Below are 13,771 nucleotides of genomic sequence, written 5' to 3'. Positions count from 1 at the left end.
AAAAAAAAAAAAAAAAAAAAAATAACCTTAATTTAATCAAATAAAGCCTTCCATCCCTCGATTCCTCGAATTATCCCGCAACGATTGTCACCCTCTTTCCTCTTTCCTCCTTCTCCTCCTTTCGACGTGTCCAACGAAGAAGCGCGGTCAATCGGGGAGAGTAGCAAGGCTCGCAAGGTTAGAACGTTGGTCCTAAATGGCAGAGAAGAAAATGACGGCGATGACGGTGCCGTTTGGTCCGCGCGAGGGACGATAACACACGGACACGGAGAGATCGGGGGCCGGTTGCGGCGCGCGTTGGAATTCTTCGCTCGTGCTCGCCGGTTCGCCAATAATAGTCGGTCTGTATCGCGGCGCTGCGTCGTTCCAGACGCGTCGGCCATTCAGCCGTTGAATGCAGAAATAACTAGCTATCTGTTTGTCTCCCGTACCCAGCTGCGGAAATTCATACACAGACCACGGTCTCCGGTTTCTGTTTGCGAAGCCACCCGGGGGCCCCTTTTGTTGCGACAACGAATGAAACGTACCTACTACGTCCTCCGCCTCGTCCTCCTCCTCTTCTTTCTCCTCTTCCCGCGCTCGCCGAACCGTCGCCTCTCTCATCAACGATCTATCCTATCTTCCCTTTTAGCGGGGAGGAGATCCCCTCGCCCCCCTCGCGCTACGTTTTTTCTCGACTCGTCGTTGCCTCGATCGTTCTTTTTTTTTTTCTTTTTCTTTTTCTTTTTCTCTTTGCCTCGAGAGATCGAAGGATCACGGCTAAAGTTTGGAAATTGGCGATTTTCTTTGACGAGAGAGAGTTTTTATTTTTGGTAGTGGTAGGGGAGCGTGTTGTTTGTTGAGAAGAGGGATTATTCCGAATTTGAGTTTTAAAGATATTGCAGGAAATTTGAAAATTTTATCAATAATCGAAGATCATAATTAACGAATGGGAATTGATTATGTTTAAAATGGAAGAATTTTATTAAATAAACTCGAACGTATTATTTTATCGCGCGAATCTATTAATAGGTGGTAATTGGAGGCGATGAGTTGAAAGTAAGAATAGTCGAGATACGAATAAAAGTGTATTTGGTATTTTAAAAATGGCAAAACGTGGAATAATAATATCGAATTTATCCTTGGCGAGCGATGAGATATACGTTTCGAAACGATTAATAGAATTTCGCTTGTTTGCCGAGGTAAGGGACACGCGTGAATGCGGCGATAAATCTCGAGATTCCCCGATCGAGTCTCTCCACGTCAAATTCTATTGAATAGGGACGCGCAAGAAATAACCGCGTGGGTGGCTCTTTTCCGCCGGCATCTCGATAACGCTCCCTGCGACCTGTGTCTCGCGCATTTTTCGTCTCTGACAAATCGTAATCGCTCCCCTTCTAACTCTAAATATCTATTATCTATATCGTCCCTCTTTTCTCTTTTCACCTTCAAAATTTTTCGGAACTCAAAAATCGTTACGATCCAAAGTTACTTCTTCTTTCTCTCTTTTAATTTATAAAAGAGATAAAATTTACTTTCCAATTTTTGAAATATTAAATATAATGTTAAACGAGTGAAAAGGAAAATAAATAAATAAATGAATAAATAAACGAAGAAGTCCATAGAAATATGAATCGTTCAAGTTGGCAGAAAAATTTTCACGGTGGAAATAACACTTTTCTCTCCCATTTACCACGGAATAACAACGGTAATAACACGTTGCGTTTCGATTACGTAACGAGGCACACCTCGTTTCCCCGAACAAACGTGCAACGTGCATCGAATTCGGTCACCAATCTGTGACTCCCTTTGCCTTACCGATTCGCAATTAACATTCCACGCAACCGTCGCTTGTCGCAATCCTTGCACATTTCCTTTTACACGCTCTTGCATCACTGGCACCCGTTCAAGAAAAAGAAAATCTTCCTTCTAAGATCATCTAATACGCACGATTTCACGGTTGATAAAATTCTTCGATCGAAAATGTGTTTTAAACTCTCCAAAAACGAAATTTCTCTTCGAACATCAGACCCATTCGCTCCAAACGCTTCGACGTATGAATCACGAATGCATGAATTTTTCGATTGATAAAATTTAATTCCCGAAATCGTTGAAATCCGTAACGAAATTCGATTGAAATTTCTAGCGCGAAAGATAAGAGGCTCGGTCGCGCTCGAATAACGTGAGGGAAACAGGGTAAACTGGTTCCATGGCGCGAAACCGGCGTTTGTTTACGAGATGCATCGACTCACCTGAGCAGGTGCCGCTAGGCCAGCCGACATCGCCGCCGCGGATTGCTGTGCAGCCGCGGCCGCGGCCGCGGCCATGCTGGCTGCTGACAACGAGCCGTAAGCCGCTGCAGGCCCATAGTACGAGCCCATTCCAGCTTGACCCATACTGCCGGCCATCCCTGCAATATACGATAGTTTGTTACACGAAATTAAAAGGAATTCTTTCGAATCCAATGGAATATTTCAAGGTGGGAGAATTTAATATTTGCAATCGAATTGTAGGCGAAGAATCTTTTCCTTTCCTTTCGAAAGGAAATTCAAAGTTGAATCGGTTCCGTCGTGCGTGATCGCGTGTATTGAAGTATTGAATTGAAAAATTTTCAGGATCAGGAAGAATTTTAAAAACGGATATCGCGGTAAACGATAAATTTGAAAAAGTCGCTTCTGTGGATAGAGACTCGAGAATTCAGAAATTGGGAAAAATTCCTAGCTTAATTAATCGAAGAAGAAAAGAAAAATATCGAAATCTTCGACGATTCTTCCAAAAGGAAGAATTCTTCTTGGAAAATACTACTTCTGTCCCCATACTGACGCATCCCTCGACGAAGGATTCGATTCCTCGCGTCGACGAGGAAGGCGACGAAGGAAGGGGACGGCCGGTTACAAAATCGCGATTAATAATCGGCCCCGTGAATTCTTCTCTTGCGGGGTCATAAATCTCCCCGCCAATCATCCCCGCGTTTCTTTCGCGCGACGTTTCCTTCGTCATCGGTTCTTCAGGCAACGAGCGGCTCGTTGGCCACGGCCATTCTTTCCGCCGTTCGTTTCCGTCGTTCGGCGACGATGATCGATAAGCTTACGGATCGGAGCCGTGATATTAATCTCGGCGGGGAAAAAAAAAAAAGGATCGAGCCCAGTCGAGTTCGGTTAATCATCGATATATTGTCGATCGACGAAAGGTCGTGGATCGAAAGCCGATCGAGGCTCGGTTCGATTAAAGGTATATTGTGGAAAGGCGTTTTTTGTCTCTCTTGCGTGAGACAGGTGTCGAGGAAGAGAAACAAGGGAACGATGGAAATGGGACGTTGTTCGATAATTTCTTTTTTTTTTTTTTCTCTCTTGAGAAAAATGCGAAGATCAAAGAGCAAATTCGAGCAGTGGTGAACGACATTTTTTTGTGAAACAATTTTGTCGATTTGATCATTTTTGTCCATTTCCATTCTAGATTTATAGAAGATTCTTCCATTTCGTACGGTGTAAATACAATTTTCACTATTTCAATGCGCGAAAAATTCATATACGTTATAATGGTCAGTCTCTCCTTCTTTTCTCATCTTCGAAAAAATTAACGTCAAGGATGAAAAGGGATCGATTCGTGAAAAAAAAGTAGGAGAAGGAAATAAAGAAGGGAGGTGAAAAGGTAAGAAGGTGGACACCAGCGATAAATCGGGGATTACCGATCGCGTTTCAAGGTGTCGCGTGGGCGGTGGGATAAATTCTGGCTTTAATCGGGCCGTTCCCATTGCTGGAATTAATAATTTTGTTCGGTTATGCCGCGAGGAAGGGGAATCTCGATCCCGTTCGAGAGAAACATTAAGAGATTTCGAGAGAAGAGAATATATATTTAGAACAGAATCGCGGTAATTTTTATATCTTTACATCTCGAGACGATCTATATGTATAATCCAATAATGATTAGTCGATCGATAATATGATTCGGTTTACGTGGTTTATTTAGTCAAAATATTAAAATAAATCGAGATAGAGATACACGTCGGAAATTATAGATTGTAAAAATTATTGCATTGGAAAGTTTCTGGAATTTTACAATAATAAATAATATTGATAAGATAAATTTCTAAATTTATAATCGAACCTCTCGAATTTGCAAACTTGAATAATGAGTAAAAAAGAAATTCTCTCGTATGGAAATACATAATTTCGTAAAGGTGATCGGTAAAGAATATTGATTTTGTCCCTCGCCTTCCGTCTCTTTTTAACCTTCGCGAGGTGTTGGCGAGCAAAAGGTGGCACGGTGGCACGCGCATAAGACAAGTGCGTGGGTGGTTGGGATAAATTATCGGCTTAGACTGGAATTTCTGGCCAGGGGTTTCCGCTCGTGCAGATAGCACGACTTAAGACCGTAACTTAAGGGCGAATCTCTTTCTCTCTCTCTCTCTGGCCGGAAATTCGCGCTACTTTTTTTTTTTTTTTTTTTCTTTCATTTTTTAACAGAGGAGAAAAATCTACCAACTATCTAGGAAAGTCACGAAATCTTTTTTTCAACAACATTAAGCCTGACGCTTAACGTTATTTATCGCTCAAGTCTTTTATACCAATTTCACATCTCAGAATTTTACGCTTGAGAATCGAATAAATCCCCGGATGATCGATTTATCCCTCATCCAAATCCAAATCCAATCCTATTCCGCTCTCTTTTACTCGTCGAAACGAAATTTCCAAATTACGAAAGAAACGAAAAGGAAAGAAAAGGAAAGGAAAAAAAATCTTCTTATCCTGAAAGAGAGATCTCCTTATCCTGAAGGAGACAAAACTTACGAACGAGCTTTTCTCCTTCAAATCTCGCGAGATAAAAGGATCTGCACGATTCGGTCGCGTACACGGTCGTGATCACGTGTTTCTCGAACGACTGGGGGGGGGGGAAGGAGGAGGCGTAATCGTACGCACGGGGGTTAAGACAATTCGAATAAATAATGGGCAAGCGACATGTTTATGCTCTCGCGTGCATAAAGCTAATGAATCGTTTGACGGGATAGGGGGACCCTTCCGCGCCCAAGGGAATTATTCCACGATTTATTCCACGTGCCCTCCCAGGCAAAGATACTCCCCGCGATACTACTACTCCCTCCCTCCCCTCCACCTCCTCCAGCGCCAACTTTTGACCCGTGTTTTCGAAAATAAACACGGGGCACGTCGCGTGACTACTTAACTTATTTCTCCTTCGCTTACCCTCCTCTTTTTATGATCCGATTTTTACGTGGGATAGAAATATTTTTTAACCCTTTCCCCCGTATCCATCCTCTTACGATGAAGAACAGTCGCGAGTGTACAATGTCAAATAATTTTTGTTACGATGATCTTATTTATAAGAATATATATATATATACATTCATAAGAGGATATTGCACTTTGAATTGTTATCTGATCTGATCTTATTTACGAGATATTTTTAATAATTTTCCATTTATTATGTTACAATTTGGTTTTAACACTAAGATGATATTATATATTTTCTTTTAACTATTTTATGCTACTTCAGAATTATAAATACAGCCTTAAAAGTTAAAAAACATATTATACTGTTCTGTAACCTCGTACCAAATATCAGACATTGAAAAAAATAATTCCTGTATAACTAATTTCCACTTAAAGAATTTACTGAAATACGGAACCGCGTAATAATTATTCGTCTGACAGAAACATAAAAAAAAAGAAAGAAAAAAACTTCAACAGATTCTTCGAATCTGAACTCATTCGTTCACGATCATAACAATTTCACGCTCGATTGTTCGAATCCCGCTCTTTTCTTTTCTTCTTCTTTTTTTCTGGAGAAATTCAAAATTACGTGATCCGGTGCGAGAGACAATGGGCACAATGGAGAGGGCGGGATGTCAAACAAATCTGCGCAAAGGAGGCGAATCGAGGGGGATATGGCCGGATTCATCGAACATCTGTTACCCGCCGATTTCGCGGGGATGCCACTGGCGAGAGATAAGGAAGCGAGGATCGGGAATCGACAGATGCCGATCTCGTAATTGAACGCAACCTTGTACCATTGTCGCGGCAACGAAACGGGAGTGACGTTCCCGTGAATGATACTCGGTGGAGGAGGAGTTTGGGGGTCGAAGATCGCTTTCGAAGATTGGAATATCGTTCGTTTAGAATCTGATTTAAGCTACGATGAAAGTAAATGTTCAGACCCTGAATCGCGGAAGCGGATTCGTTCTTAAACGGTGAATATTCCCTTTTCCCCAACGAGGGAAATATTTTGCGGGAGAAAGAAGATTTTATTACGAAAGAAGGTTTATTACGAATTAATAGAGAAGAATTGACGATTAATCGCGTAAGAATCGTGTATATATAAGTTTGAAGGAAATTCTTATTATCAAAACGAGAAGAAACTCTCACAAATTCCGCATTAATCTTCCCCATACTTTTCCCACGCTTGTTATTATCCACCTATCCTCGAGTTGAAACAAAGAAGGTTGCGATGGAACAACGACAAAAGGATAAGAAGAAGTGACCAGAAGACGGGGGCCATCATCAACGGAGCGTAGCCGCGAGTCCCTGCATTCTCCGTTTGGTATGATGATAATACGAAAACGGCGATGGCCGGCCGAGGGGGGTGTGAATCGGGAGCCTTTGAGCTCTTTCCAAAAGCGGGCAACGCGTGAACCATTAGAACCGGTGGAGAGACGGTGCGGAGAAGAAAATGGCGCGGAGGAAACGAGGGTCGGTCGAACCTCGAAGAAATCGCCATTATAAGACTTCCGACCACGGAAACCTGGGGGGCATCGCCGCCAACAATGCGCGGCTGAAAACGAAAAAAAAAAAAATAAATAAATAAATAAAGGGAGGAAAAAGGAAAGAAAAGAGAGATAAAGAATATCAAAGCCACGAACAGACGAAACTGTTCTTCCTCCATTGTTCCACGCCCGCAACACACCTCCGAATCGCGAGGTTTTCCTCGGAGGGATCGATCCTCGCCTCCTCCGTTCCCGCCTATCGTAATTGCATTGTTTCCTCGGTATCAGGGCGAGCAGGGGGAGGGCGTTTCAAAAAGGGATAATTGCGCGCGGATTGTGAAAGATCCTTTCTTTTTGCGATCGGTGAAGATTAATGGGTGGGTTGCGATATCGAGATCTTCTTCTTCTTCTTCTTCTTCTTCTTTTTTTTAATAGATGGATAGATCAAAGGAAAGATCGCGTAAAATAGGAATAAAGTAATGAGAAGATAGATCGAAGAGGAATTTTTGGAAATTTGTATTTCCAGGAAAGCAAACTATTTGATACGAAATGGAAATGAAATAAATATGAAGAAAGTTCGTGAAAGGAATTGGAAAAGCTTTGATGAAATTTGAAAAATTATCATAAAAAAATTGAAATGAAAATGAATTAATTTTTTTTTTAGTGTATATAACGATTTTGAAGTATTGTCGTTAAATAAATAGGTGTTATTTGTGATTTGTGAAAATTGATTTATTAAATATATCGGTACTCACCGGTACGAAATGCATCCATAGGCACGCTAGGGTATGGAATACTGTAAGGATATCCTTCTTTCCGTAAAGTTTTCGGTTTTCTTCTAGGCCTGTATTTATAATCTGGATATTCCTTCATGTGTTGGGCCCGTAACCTTTTCGCCTGATCGATAAAGGGTCGTTTCTCATCCTCCGTTAAGAGTTTCCACTCGGCACCTGGAACATATCATTTCGATAGTTAGAATTAATATAACGAATCAACGAGTTCTTGAAGAATTCGCGTTGAATACTTGAAAAATTATTAGAGGAGTGTATATACATAAAAGAAAAAGAAAAGAAATAATTTTTGACTGAGATACTCGTGACTGAGTGCACGAGAGAATGAAAATTTCGATCGGAAAAGTTTTTGTACATATGATTAATTTCCACGTTCAAATATTTCCGTCTTCCTTCGTAAACTCGTCAACGAGTTTCGAAATCGACGAATAGTTTATAACTGCATACATATAATATTTCTCGCAGGTGAAAGTGTCAAGAGAAAACTAATTTCAAGAACAATATATAATAATAAATATGAAAACAAAAAGTATAAAAGTTTTTCATGAAAAAAAAAAAAAGAAGACGAATATTCCAAATATTAACCAATAATACATTACAAACTAATTCGATTGATATTAATATCGAATATCTGTGTAATTAAAAATAAATTTTCAAGGAAACAACAGTACTTACAACTAACGATAGTGTAACGATAGTGGAAAATTATACTAATCAATCTTCAACGTGGTAAAATATTTATATACCGACGATGAGATCAAAACAAATCTCCAAGACAAATGTAAAGCTATTTCTCCTTCGAAGATCTTGCGAGTATCGTGACTACGTGTATAATTTATCTTAACGAACGAAAAGTAGAAAATATGCACGATTTGTTAACCACTCACTTCCTTACACACCATCAATACCGTCTTTCAACACTGGCGCACACGTAGTTTTCTCAGTTTCTTCTGGATAAAATGGATCTTGCAATTTTTCCACTAATTTTTTTTTCTCTCTCTCTCTCTCTCTACGAGCCTTCAATTCGCTAGAGGAGAATGAGGTAACGTGTTCCTACATACGTCGCTCCTTCTCTCCCGCGCATTGTGTTTGTAGTTCGTATAAAGCAGTTTGTAAACGAGCGATAGGCACTTGGATAACGCGTCCGATCAATGAGTATAAAAGGCATTCGGACGCTGTGTTTACCCGATGAAACGGCCGTGTTGTGTGCCACCGGCGGCAGAGCCAGCCGTTATGGCTGAATTATCGACGAGCTCGTAATAGCGCCTCATTTAAATCCGCCTTGTTCGCGGCGGCCCATCTGGAAAATTGCATTTTCGATTTTTTTCCGCCGACTTCTTCCATTTTCTCCCTTCCCCTCCTCTTTTTCGACTTGTGGATTTTTATCGATTTTTTTTTTTCGAACGATAGGAAGAAGGAAATTTTGTTGAATAATAATTACGTCGCGAAATAATTACAAATCGAATGATTAAAATTTATTAATCAATTTATTAAAAATTGATTTTTTTTATCTTGCGCTCGGATAAATGGATCGTTATTGAAATAATTCGAATAAATATATAACGAGTTATTTTATTTATTAAGTGACGAATAAGGAATCGGTATCGTCCTTTTTATCGCGAATTCCTTAGAGACGAGTCACGAGACGAGAGTGATTGTGGATTTGGATAAAACGTTTGAACGAAGAAACTTTTATAGTATTATAGGTATTTGCAAAATTACCAAGTGATCCAGTGGAGTACAGTGTAGCTGTATTTTAGACAATGAAATAGGAAAAGGAATTACAAAAATATCACAAGAATAAAATTCTTACCTCAGAGTCAATGTAAATACATACATAAAATTATACACTTAAATTCCTCAAAAATAGAAATAAAAATTCTCGAAAAATTTCTAAAAACTTTCACAATCCAACTCCATCTTTCCATTCCTTTTTTCTTCGATCAAAAATACAAAATATTCTCAAATATAATAAACGGTGTTAGTGCATTTCCGATTTTCGCGTTTCAATTATTTTACAGAGTCAAAAAACAGGCAGTCGTTCGCCTGACAACAATGTTCCCGCGGACTCCACGTTCGCCATTTCGGTTGTTCCTTCAGCGATCCGATTGTTTCGTCGAGAATTAATTACTACTTGTTGTCGGGGGTGGTAGTTGCGGCTTGGTGTAAACAAAGCGTGAAATCCTGCCATCACGGAAACGGAGGCTGGCTCGAACGAGAAAACGACGCGAAGTCCGCGATTCCAGCCCCTGAAACAAAGGCAACCAGCCTAGCGGTAACAATGGCCGCCAATGTCGAGACGGTTGCCGTCTTTCCGCGTCGATCTTCCACGTTATGTGCACGAAGATACGAAACGATTTGCTGGTGGTTCTTGGTTGTGTACAATACAGCCTTGATTCGTTAGAGATTAATTGCATACGCATGTAATACAAAGGGTGAAATTAATCTCGAACCAAGTAGTGAGATAATAAGTGTCTAAATGAAGATCGATGGAGAGAATATCAGATGAAAGTGAAGGAACGTTTGATTCGACGTTTAGATCGCTTAATGGTGTTTCTCGAATCGATTGTGGTTCTCCTTTGATGGAGTAATTGCACAGTTGATAAGTTAATATTTATCACGCTCGCGCATTAGCGTCAAAAATAGAGCCGATAGGTAAGTGTATCGTTTGGCTTTGTTCCCAAAATTCCTGCGATTTTATTTTGTGATTATTATCATATTGTTGTATAGCAAAATGGAAAATCTTTCTAAAAATCGGACTCGGATTTTGTTTTTCAAACAAAAGGCGTAATAAACGACGACGAAAGGCAAACAAACGGGGACAAGAACGGCAGAAATCCGAAAAGAAGAATAAGGATAAGAAACGAGGCCAAGGAGAGGAGGCTCGCAATTTCGACAGCAATATCAAGAACGAGCACGTTCCGGCCGGGCATACAACGAATCGCTCAAGGGGGATGAAAGTTCTCGATACAGAGTGGAGATACAGTGGCGGAAATTCGAGGCGCACCGGAGCAGATATATACCGGGGAGAGGATGGGATTCACGTTGCCCGATGGATCTTTTACTCTCCTCGTTATTGTTGCTGACAGCAGGCAACGACAATGGAAAGAGTTGCTCGGTGTATAGCGGAGCACACGGACGAAGAAAGACAGAGGCAGAGGGAAAGAAGGAACGAGAGAGAGAGAGAGAGAGCGGGCTAAACAATACGGACACGTGGTGGTTCACAATGAAGTTCGAGGAACGGTTGCACGGAGAGGAGAACGGAACAAGAGAATACGAGATTTTTGTCTTCCGGCACAATGTGCAGCGCTGATAACGCATTCGAGCCGAGCCGACTGGTGTCGAGCCATTCTTAATCCTTGTTCCACGTCCCAGTCTTGAATACGTTTCGGAGGGTGGAAATATAGTGTTTCGAAATAATAGTTCAATGGAGCGCTGTTTGGATCTGTTTCGAGCTTATTGGGATATTGCCTGTTGGCGGAGAAGGGTGGCGAGATTTCGATTTAACTGGAAAGTGGTTGGTTTCGTATTCGAACAGGTTATTGTTACTCTCTTACAGAGAGATATTTGACGCCGTGTTTCGTTTCAAATTTCTTTCCCCTTAAAATATACCTATTCCTTCCTTTCTTCTTTTATGTTTACTTCCAAGATAGAATATTTCACTATTAATTAATTATGCATACGATAAATGAAAAATTGGAAAAAATAGATTTTCATCCGCTTCCTTTTCCACCGAACCTCGACGGATTCAGATTCAAAACGAGAAAACAAATTCCTTCGCATTATTCGATCGATGCATCCATCCCCTGATGCACCTCTTCGAAACCAAAGGATGGTTTCTTCCTGGTATACGCTATTTACATTATAGCCTATTCCAATCGATACACGTTTCCTCGGTCTGAAAGGCAGGTGGCACGGATGAACAAGGAGTGAGGTGGAACAGAGGGTGGCGAACGGACTCGGCTCGGGGGTGGGTCGGTGGCGTATTTGTTTAGAACAAAGGGTGCCCGCCACCGTCGGTATTAGTAGGTAGGTATTCTCGGCCACCACTCTCTCTCCTTCCTCCTCTTTCCGCGCTTTCGGCCACGTCGTCGTCCTCCTCCTCCTCCTCCTCCTCTTCGTCATAGTCGTCGCCGGCATCGTCGTCGTCGTCGTCGTCGACGACGACGATGAGGACCGGGCTTAAAGCACAATGGCGCCCGCCTTTCAGTCCTTTCGCTGGCGAACAATGCCGTTTATTTAACATCGTTTAAAAGTACAAAGCCTGTTAATTAATGGACGGGGTCGAAGAAGAGAAAGAGAGAGGAGAGGGAGGAGAGAGAGAACGGTGGCGGAAGCCAAGGGAAGAGGAACTCGGAGGAGAGGACAGGCATGGCGACGGGGAGCCATTGCTTGCGCGGCTTTTACCACACCAACGACGCGCTATTGCCCCGGCATTACTATTTCTGAAGGCAGCTGCTATTAGTCCACCAGAGAGCTGCTACCAAGCCACTGCCTTTGCTTTCTTCTCTTCTCCTTCCTCCTTCTTCGTCCTCCCCCTCTCCTCCTTTTTTCCCTCTTTCTCTCTTTTTTTTTTTTTATTCTTTCTTTTGCTCGTCTTCATTGTCGCGGCCGAAACTAGGCTACTACCGTCGCTACTACCAGTAGACTGTTCTCTCTCTCTTCCTCCCTTTCTCTCTCCTCTCCATTTTCACGTTTGAAGGTTTCTTTCTTCTGTATACGTTATTTTCCTGTTTTTCTTTTTCTTTTTGTCTTTTTTTTAATTTCATTCTTTCTTCTCGTTTTCCTCTCCTCCCTTATTCTTTCTTTCTCGCGTCTTTGTTCTTCTTTGTTTCTCGTTAAGCGTGTCTCGTTCGTTGCGGAGCGGACAGAGGGCGCAGTGTGCGCGCGCGCGAAATTTGTTCGGCTTCCACGTTTTTTTCTTTTTGTGAAGGAATCGAATGGAGGAAAACTCGTTGGTTTGGTTTTTTTTTTTTTTTTTTAAATTAATTAATTACCTCGGTTGAACGGCTGCCTTCTTTTCTTTCCCGCTCGTTTCGGGGTTACGAGTTTCCTGTAACTTTTCGGTCGCATTTTAGCGCCGATGATGATGACACGATTGTTTCCATGCTTTGTCTCGGACGGGGAACGGGTCTTTCTTTGGATTATGAATAGAGAAACGAAGAACCGTAAATGTTTCGAACAACGTTTGAAACAACGTTTCAATTTATTATGAAGAAGGGAGAGGGGTAGGGGGAGGATTATTTAGAAGTTTCTCGCGAGGATTTCGCTTCGTAACGTTGTTTTGTTAATTCTTTATTTCGGACAGGGAAAAAAATATGAAAAGTAATTTACGTCTTGTTCCAATCCTTCTGACAAGCGTGACCAACTAAAGAACACTTTTTATACGAAATTTTCAGTTGAAACAACTTCAAGGAAAAACTGCAACTGTTGCAAAAGTGAGTTTCTTCCTTTCTTTCCTTCTTTTTTTAAGAAAATGCTCGTCGAGGGAAGAAGAATTTTGCTTGAAAGACTAATTTTCTCGGTAACTCTTTTTCAACGGAGGGAATTTTATTCAGGATGCAATTTTTTTTCTTTTCTTTTCTTTTTTTTTGAACACACGGAAAGAAGACGGTTTAAGAGAGGAAATTCCATTTAGAGGAATTACTATTCAGAGGAACAGGAACACCATCTTTCTCGATTCAAATGTCGCGAATCTTCTCGCAAAAGACAGTGAACCACCACCACCCTTAAAAAGAATATTTTTCACGATATATAGTTCCTCTGACGAGTGAAGAAAAACAGGGGGTGGCGAAGCACGTTGCCAGAGCAGTCGCCGCATTGTCGATCGATCCACAGACCCATTCTATCTAGAAGCCTGTTCCCGACGATGAAACGTGGAAATTGGAAAACGTTTCCTGCATTTCCTGTCTGCGCGGAGACGCGACGCAACGGCCAGGGCAGAAACAAACTTATTTCAACGACAAAGAAATACAGGGACGTGTAAAAAGGTGGAACAATTTTGTTAAACTAAAATATGTTTCGAGCTCGAGATGTTATTTATTTATTTACTTTCTTCGAATTTTTATACTCCATCGTAAATAATACGCAACAACGAAACTCTTCGATAGAATCTTTTCTAATATTCCGGATGTTAAAATAAAAAAAAGCTTTTCTCGAATTACAAGAAAAAGGAAACGGAAAAAATTATTACTATTTCTCTCTCTTCCTTCCTTCCTTCCTTCCTCCCTCCCTCTTCCTTATTCGAAGACAAAATAATTTACGTACGATCCACGTATATAAA

At 41.2% G+C, this 13,771-nt stretch overlaps 1 protein-coding gene across 1 annotated transcript in view; it reads right to left on the bottom strand.

Moving 5' to 3' along the window:
• Nucleotides 1-13,771, bottom strand: part of LOC122717857 (transcription factor Sox-19b) — a 28,832-nt gene that overhangs the window by 4,003 nt on the left and 11,058 nt on the right. Inside the window, exons 3-4 of the mRNA XM_043942311.1 lie at nt 7,453-7,647; nt 2,232-2,389 (exon numbers count right to left, since the gene is read on the bottom strand). Of these exons, the coding sequence (XP_043798246.1) occupies nt 2,232-2,389; nt 7,453-7,647 (353 nt within the window). The remainder of the gene's footprint in view (nt 1-2,231; nt 2,390-7,452; nt 7,648-13,771) is intronic.

The sequence above is a fragment of the Apis laboriosa genome, unplaced genomic scaffold (assembly GCF_014066325.1).
Source record: "Apis laboriosa isolate Shangri-la unplaced genomic scaffold, ASM1406632v1 scaffold5_cov152, whole genome shotgun sequence".
In the NCBI taxonomy this organism is placed as follows: domain Eukaryota; kingdom Metazoa; phylum Arthropoda; class Insecta; order Hymenoptera; family Apidae; genus Apis; species Apis laboriosa.
The sequence above is the reverse complement of the archived record's forward strand: the minus strand, read 5'-3'. Positions and strand labels throughout refer to the sequence as shown.